Genomic DNA, 8697 nt, shown 5'->3' with positions numbered 1-8697 from the left:
ATAGGTTATCATAAAGTATGGATTTTAGAATAAAATGTATGTGATGGAAAGCTTCTTTCGTAGAACATGTTATAGCATTTCTACTCATACCATATATAGTCAATGTACCCATTCATTTTTATTCATCTTTCTTATAAGCAGTGGCATGACAGAAAGAATTCTTTGAAATTTTGTTAAATTTTAGACCAATTTGAGAGGCAAAGTATTCCTGATCATTTGCAATACATAACCATGCCATCTCCCTTTCTACAAACCATGATAGATATATCAAGGAAAGATGATTTAATAACACATACAGTAAGTGAAGAAAATTTAACCACAGTATAACATCTTAAGTGAAAATATATATGTCTAGACATGGAAGAAACAATTGATTAATTGTAGCCTTCATCTCTCTGAATTTGTTCACTTAAATCTTAAAAATCATACACTGGGAGTATTGCTTAGAAGATTAATGATTTAAGTAGAAATTTAAAGGGAGAAATGACCCATACAATGTATTCACATGTGAATAAATGAATAAAAAATAAGTAGAAATTTAGGTAGATAGACTGAACTGACCCATACATCTTGGGATTCTGTAGGAACCTTAAAGAAATTAAATTTCATCCATTCTAGCCTATCCTCCTCAATTATCACAAAACCCTTTCACTCTTTATATCTCTATATTCACACTTTTCTCCCACATCCAAAGCCCCTCTCTCTAATACAGAGGCTCATGTCAGATTATCTGTAAATTCTCATCCATATATTTCTCCATGGATCTAGAGTCATGTATAATTATTATTGAAAAAAACTACAGAAAGGACTGATTTGGCCTAAAATGGCAATGACAATACTATAAACTAAAGTATGTGAGTTTTGAAAAATCCAATACTTCAAAATAGGCCTTTTTTGTCTGGCCTTCCATTCTACATTCAGTCTTTAATAGGACATAGGAGTAGTTACATAACTATTTTAGTGTTCACGTAAACAAAAATTAAAGATTTAGAGAAGATTTATGGCTCACTTAAAGGAAGACTAAAGTGGAACTGATTGACTTTGGCAATTAAAAGTATTAGTGCCTGTATACAACAATTATTGCTTTAACTAACTCAAATCGACTGATCAACAGATTATTAGATAATTTTTTGAAATATGATGGTGAAATAAAATGAAATTTAAAAAATCTATTTAGTGACTAGAATTAGAAGATCATGAAATTCAAAATGTCAAAGAAAAGCAAATAATGAATGAATTCAATAACTGATATTTACTACAATTTGTTTGCCTTTGTATTCAGTGTAAATTCTAACATCCAAAGTCAGACAACCACTATCTCATTAAAGCCTTAATACAACAAATATGTTTACACTCTACATATTTTGTTCCGGGTATTGTTCTTCATAAAAAAAAAGAAAAGAAGAATAATTTGAAATGAGCATTGAGACATTTTCTAGTACAATAACTGAGAGAGTGATGGCAAAACAGCCTGAGCGATTACATGGAGATTGGAACTCCCATATCATAATTGGAGAGTTGAGCATGAGACTTGGAGGAGTGTATTGCTTGATAAAAACAAAAAGGCTGGAAATATGCATAAGGAGTGTGTCTTTATGAGTATGATGGGTACAAGTGTATCATAATCCACTATATGTTCATGGCTATTCATATTTATAATCCACATTAAGTAACTTGAACATTTTTAATTTCTAAGTTCGTGTATTAGATTTATTTTAATAGATTATAGCAGAATAAATTTGTGATGCTTTCTTTATAGAAGTATAATTATTTATGATTTATGATTTAATTAAAAAATCTGGACCTAGATCTATCAAGAAAATACCTGGGAATTCAAAAAATGTTTATCAACTTTCTATTTATCTATATTTGTTGTGCTGTCTTCTTTGTTGATTTAAATCTCAGGCAAACCCACTTCTTAGCAAAGAGAGCTATGAACAATTGTGAGCATCTGTTTGGTCAGAAGATTAGCTGAAACTAATCTTCCCAATAAATCTAGAAAAATTCCACAGTTGAGAAACTAATTCACTAGGTCTCAAGATGACCAGCTGCTAAATATCATCTGTGCAAAAAAAAAGAGATCTACTAAGAACTAGAGAGACTGGGTCTCTACAAGAACTCTAAATTGGTATTAGTAAGAGGGTGAGAAATTCAGCTCTATTTCTATAGCTTGTAAATTAAGGCATTGCTCATACGATATATGTAAAATACACCTTGATGTGGTTGGTTTTCAGACATGTCAGAGAAATAATCATAGTGCCTCAATAACCTATGAAATTACGTTGGGAAGAAAGAAAAAAATCTTAATATTATTGACATGTAACTTATGAAATCATATTGAGAAGAAAGAAAAATTTAATATTATTATTTCATGTAAAGCTTGATATAATGAATTCAACAAAGCATGACAGTCCATCCTTGTATACAAATGATTGTATCGTAGTAGGATATGGAAAGCAACAGTTATCCTCACAACAAAGAGAAGTATTGGGAGTCTGAAGTCCAGAAATGCAAGGTCTCTGACCTGGACATTGGAAATTCTGTAGAGAGATCCAAGTAGTAACTGGCTAAAATGTGTGTAAGTAGCCAAAAAGCTTTCTTAAATAGAGGGGATTTTAATATTGAAATCTAGTCTCTTTACAGAAGATTCCCTACTTTGTAGATTGATGATCTACAGACCAATGACTAACAAATTGGAAGGACTTTACACTTGAGAGGAGATTTGACCATGTTTGGTGTCATTGTTTGCATATACAAATGTGTGTGATGATGTGCACTGATACTGAATGGATAGAGAGCATGAATTTGTATAAACTTCCCTCAAAACTGAGGAGTACCCTCTCCACTGCATCACAAAAATGACAGGTCCAAAATGTTAGTTTGTGTCAAGGATGAGATACATTGCTATGGTTAGGGAGCAAAGATGAAAGATTTTTGTTGTCCATTTTAAAATTCTTACCTGTGATATGTCATATTTTAACCCATTTAAAAAATTGAAAATCAATTGAATGCTGTATTTGCATCATAACAGAACTTAGCCCCATCAGTCAGCTAGTGATTATTACTGAACAACACTGCAATCATAGTTAATGACACTACATTTTATAAATGAAATATACTAGGGGGTAGATACTAAAGAAAAGAAAATGGTACCAATATTTGTTGATATACACATTTATTATCTTGATTACAGGGAGATTTTGTATCACATTTTATATGTATTTTGTATCATCAAGCTGAATAACTTGAAGGTATATAATTTCAATTTTACCTGAAGTTCTTCTTTTCTGAAAGAGGAATGAATGTTAATTTACAAAACAAAAAGCAAAAAATGAGTGGTTCTTAGTGCTAGGATTAATGTAATCTTTTAAAATAGAGAAAAAAATGACTTTTTGACCTGAAGTTTTTGTGTGTTATTGGGGTTTGAACCCTGAGCATCACACACCCTAGGCAAGTGCTCTACTATTTGAATATGCCCGAGACTTTTTGCTTTTTCTCGTTAACTTGTCTACGTATGCTGGCTGCAAACACTTCAGGCTCCTGCCTCTACCTCCAAGTACCTAGTATCACAGGGATGTGCTGCCAAGTTCATCTTTGAAATACTTCTTTTTAGTAACCATTAAAAGTGCACTTTTTAAGGACTCTGAAAATTCATATTTAAAAAATCATTTTTTTTAGGATTGAATCTGACTAATATCTCTTTCACACATTATTACCATATAAAATGAAAAGGAAAAGTTAATCAATTAGGACTACAGAAACAAGAATAGAGGTGAATTCCAAAATAAAGTGTTTTTCTTTTTGTAAAAATAAAAGAGTGCATTTTAAATGCATGCTCTTGCAAGTATTACTATGTTATTATTTGTTATTATATTATTATGTTGTTGTTGTTCAGACCCCATCAGTGCCTGACACTTATCAGCAGTTTATATTTAAGAGAAGTGAAGTTGAGCTTAGTCATCTTTCCCTGTCATTCACAACACGAGCACAGGTGTTTAAGCTCATGTAACCATTCTTCCCAATTCACTAAAGCAGTGATGATTTAGTAGTTCCATTTAAACAAGTGAGTCAGAAAAATAAATATCAGATCACAAATGAAACCATGAGAGAGACAAAAGAAATGAAGGGTTAATGTAGAAACAGAGAAACAAATTATTACTTGTCCTTTAAAAAGGGTGTGTTAAGCTTGAGAACTGACTACAGATGCATCACAATATCTGCAATGTGTAAATGCTTTCTTATTTGGAAAATATTTGTTCACCTTTGAGATTAAAATAAGGATCTTGACATGAGAGGACTATCCTGGATTGTCTGCTGTGTTTGCCTGAGATTATAAATGGCATTGAAAGACATTTGTTCACCTGTAGGAGGTAATCAGAAGGTCGTTTTTATGTACAGATACATGTGTGTACATACATGTGAGAATATGTTATAAAATAGAGCATATAGAGTTCTGAACGTCTTAGCTGTGATGAGTGAAGTAACAGGACTAAAAAATCAGGGAATGTCATAGTCACCAGCAGCTGGTGGAGGCAAGGAATGGATTCTCCCTTATAAACTCCTGAGAGATTGCCACAGTAAATGGATTTCAGAGTTCTGTCCTCCAGAAATACAAGGAATAAAAAGTTCAATAATTTTAAGTCAAAAACATTTTGGTAATTTTTCAGAAACAAATACAATTTGTTTGAATACAATAGATTTAGAAAATGTAATGAAAGACTAAAATGATTTCCAATACAGAAAATGAAAAAAAAATCAAGTTTAGGAAACTTTAAAATGGTAGGACAGGAAATATATAACCCATTTTGCTTAATCAAGAATTAAGTAAAATATCTAAGAAGTTATAAAAGTAAAATATAACATAATAACAGCTAATTTATTAATCAGTTATCACATACTATGTGTGATGGTAAGAATTTAAGATGCATTATTTAATCTTCATGACTATTTTATAAGAAATGCATAGAATATACTCTATATTGTATATTATAGCTGATGAAGTTTTGAAAGTTCTAAAATTATAATCTTACAGTAGAAAAACTAATAAAACTGAATGAAAATTACAAAAGCTGATATCCAGAAATACATACAAACATACAGACAACCAATGCTGTGTTTTCAGTAAAAAGCATTGACTATAAGGAAAGCTAATATGTATTTCCTATACTAAAAGTACATTGAATGAAAATGGTTATGTGTATCAGGTTGGGGAAAAGGCATGATTCTATGCCCAACTTTTAGAAATATGTTGTATGACTTTTAGAAATACGTTGTATGACTCTCCCACCAAGAAATGAAGTCTTGAATGGATTAACAAATCCATTCAAAACAACTAAAAATTTAAAAAGAGAAAAAATTGATAGATTCATTTAAGCTATCAATTATTTGGTAGAACCCAGTGATGTGGGCAACAATAAGTTGTATAATCCTTGGTATCCTAAAACAATTTTCTCTGACATTTGACCCACATTCATCCCAACTCAACTCCCTTGAAAAGTCCTTTATGCAAAGCTGATTCTACCTAGGAAAGTGGCTCCTCAGAATATGATTTAGATCTCCTCATTTCCTTTAGGGCATCTTTCACATCTTTGTTCCTCAGGCTGTAGATGAGGGGATTCAGCATGGGAATCACTACAGTGTAAAACACTGTGGCAACTTTGTCAGCATCCCGACTATTGCCTACACTAGGCCTACAATAAATAAAGAGGATTGTTCCATGGAAGACAAAAATGGCTGTGAGGTGGGAGGCACAGGTGGAGAAAGCTTTGTGCCTTCCCTTTGTAGAATGCATCCTCAAGATGGTGATGAGAATAAACAGGTAGGAGGTGAAGATGATCACCATTGTAAGGAACTCACTGATAGTGGGCAAAACAAATGCCATGAGTTTATTAACAGACACATCAGAACAGGCAAGAGAAAAGACAGGTGGTAGATCACAAAAGAAATGATCAACCACATTTGATTTATAGGATGGGATTTCAAGAGCTAAACACAAATGAATCAAAGAATGCACTGTTCCACAGAGATAGCAACCACAAACCAGCTCAATACGAAGCTTTTGGGACATGATAGTCATATAAAGTAGTGGATTACAGATGGCCAAGAAGCGGTCATAGGCCATAACTGCCAACAAAAAGACCTCAGTGACCACAAATGTACAAAACAAGAAAAATTGCACCATGCACCACAGGAAGGAGATAGCCTTTTCCTTGTGTAACATATCAGACAACATCTTTGGAACAATTACTGTGGAGTAACAGAAATCTACAAACGACAAGTGGCTAAGGAAGAAGTACATGGGAGTACGAAGCTGAGAGCTGAGATGAATCAGTGCAATCATGCCCAGGTTGGCCAAAACTGTGACTCCATAGACAAGAAGGAACATGAAGAAGAGGAAGTCTGTCAGCTCAGGGCTGTCTGACAATCCGAGAAGCATGAACTCTGTCACAGTTGTACAATTTTCATCCATCTTTGCTACCATGAGTCAGGTTACAAAGAATGATATGTTTGTGTTTCTTTTTTTCCTGGGAAGAGAATGAGGAAGAAGATGGGTTTATATTAGTTACAGAAAATATTGCAACTAATGTCAAAATATATCACTGACGTCAGAATATTATGAGGTTTCTAACAAAAACCCAACTGTAAATTTTTGTAAATGCTATGTATCTCAGTGGGAGTCACAAATCTAAATTAATTTTTGTGTCCTGAGTAAGTTTAACTGAGTCACAGTGTTGTCTCTGAGCATACAGTCCTATCATGATTAATACTAGATCTTTTCATGGACATCAAAATAAATTCAATGATTCATTTGAAGCTTTAAAAAATCTACTCCTTTTTCCTGCAACTGTTTTATGCTGTGTCTAAGCACAATGACAGCTACTATTCTATACAATGTACTCTAATTTAGGAATCATTTTAAACATAATTTCTAATATATCAGTTATACAAATATATTTATTTTTCTTATTTATTTATTTATTCATATGTGCATACATTGCTTGGTTATTTCTTCCCCCTGCCTCTTGTCCCCTCCCTCTCCCCTGAAACACCCTCTTTCCTGGCAGAACCTGTTCTTCCCTATGATGTTTGAATTTCCACACACACACACATCATGTAGTAATTGCATGCATTCACAATTTCTGTATTCCCTGCCCTTCTCTAGTACCCTAGAAGTATCAAATTAATAATAAAAATTTTTGGTTTTTAGTTCATCATATCAGTAATGGTAATTTTCAGCAAGAAATGTGCTGTACAATTTCAAGATTCAGATTTTTTTTAATATGTAACATTAATTCAATATTATTAAACAGATATTTGAAAACATAAAAGAATACCAAAAAATTTTAAGTCGCAATTGAAATGGACAAAAACAACTCATGTGACATGAGTTAATAAAACTCTGAAAAAAGCAGAAGGAAAAATTAAACCATTTCAGAAACAAAGATTAAACCATAAGATTCTCAAAGGTAAATAGGCTTCATTCCAAGTGAAAATATAACAAGAGATATAGCTAAGAACACAAAAACAAAGAGAAATGATCAGAGGAAAAGGTGTTTTGTAGCAATTTGTGCCTTGGGAAGATCGTTTAAATTTAAATTTATTTGGAGTTAGTAAAAAATTGAAGTTTACAATAAACACTATAAAAATTTTGCACTTTAAAGGAAATTTACCTAATTAAAGTAAGGATTAAGATTTCTTGTGCATCAAAAAAAGGAATTCTGTTTTTTAGCAGCCTTGTGGTTAAACTCAGGGCCTCATGCTTACTAGACAGGAGCTTTTACCAGAGCCACTCCACCAGCCCAAGGAGAAGAATCTTAATATAATTTTTCTATGAAGTTATAGAGGTAACATTTACCTGAACTGTTAATCCAGACAATAATAAAAGCTAAATTATCTTTCTGTTAATGATGAATTTTATTCTTAGTAATATAAGAAATGTTTAATTACATTGAAAATAGGTTAAGTACTATATGAAATCATATATTGAGTCATTGGTTATGTTTTTAGCAACAAATGAATTCACAATAATTTATTTATGAAAAATGATACCTTCTGAAACTATTCCAGGAATGGGGGAAGAGGGAGTAAAAGGGATGTATTCATCCATGATATATTTAACACAGAAATATCATATTTTTAGTTTATCTATACCTTTGGAGAAAATACTTTTTCTACTTTAAAATATATGCAAGTGAAAGGTTTTCAATTTTTCTCAGAAAGATATCTGGAAAATTATCACATTTTCCATGTGACCTACCATCCATGTCTTTCCTTTAGTGACAACTTTTTTGGGAGTTTAAGAATTTGACTCTCTACTTTCTTTCTTAGATAGCAGGAAGAGTGAGCATGCGACTTCATTAACACATTGAAATGAGAATTGAATGAAGAGAATCTGGACTGGAAGCAGTTTGATATTTCATCCAAATATTGAAGTAGTTCTAAAGAATTATGAAGAAATTATGATCTGAAACTCATGGTTTTCTTAATCCACTGGATTGTAAACAGAAAAGTGAAGGATCAACTAAGTTATAGAAAGTAAAATCAGTTTGAAAAATTTTGTTTCCAATGTTTTATGTTGATAATAACAAAATAGTCCATATGTAATTCATAATAAATGGAAATGAACTCACCTTTCCTCGGCAGAGAAAGTTTATACACTCTCACTCCACACAAACAGATTGTAGGCACATGAAATGA

At 32.2% G+C, this 8697-nt stretch overlaps 1 protein-coding gene across 1 annotated transcript; it reads right to left on the bottom strand.

Moving 5' to 3' along the window:
- Positions 1-5521: 5521 nt before the first annotated feature.
- LOC109675865 (olfactory receptor 5L1-like) lies at positions 5522-6469 on the bottom strand. Its single transcript, XM_074075105.1, has one exon. It carries the CDS (start codon positions 6467-6469, stop codon positions 5522-5524), a length of 948 nt encoding a protein of 315 aa, XP_073931206.1.
- Between the last annotated feature and the right edge of the window lie 2228 nt (positions 6470-8697).

This window comes from Castor canadensis, chromosome 1 (assembly GCF_047511655.1).
Source record: "Castor canadensis chromosome 1, mCasCan1.hap1v2, whole genome shotgun sequence".
Classification (NCBI taxonomy): Eukaryota; Metazoa; Chordata; class Mammalia; order Rodentia; family Castoridae; genus Castor; species Castor canadensis.
The sequence above is the reverse complement of the archived record's forward strand: the minus strand, read 5'-3'. Positions and strand labels throughout refer to the sequence as shown.

What these genes read in the sequence shown, in the direction of transcription:
- LOC109675865 (XM_074075105.1), bottom strand. Translation starts at nt 6,469, where the DNA reads ATGGATGAAAATTGTACAACTGTGACAGAGTTCATGCTTCTCGGATTG.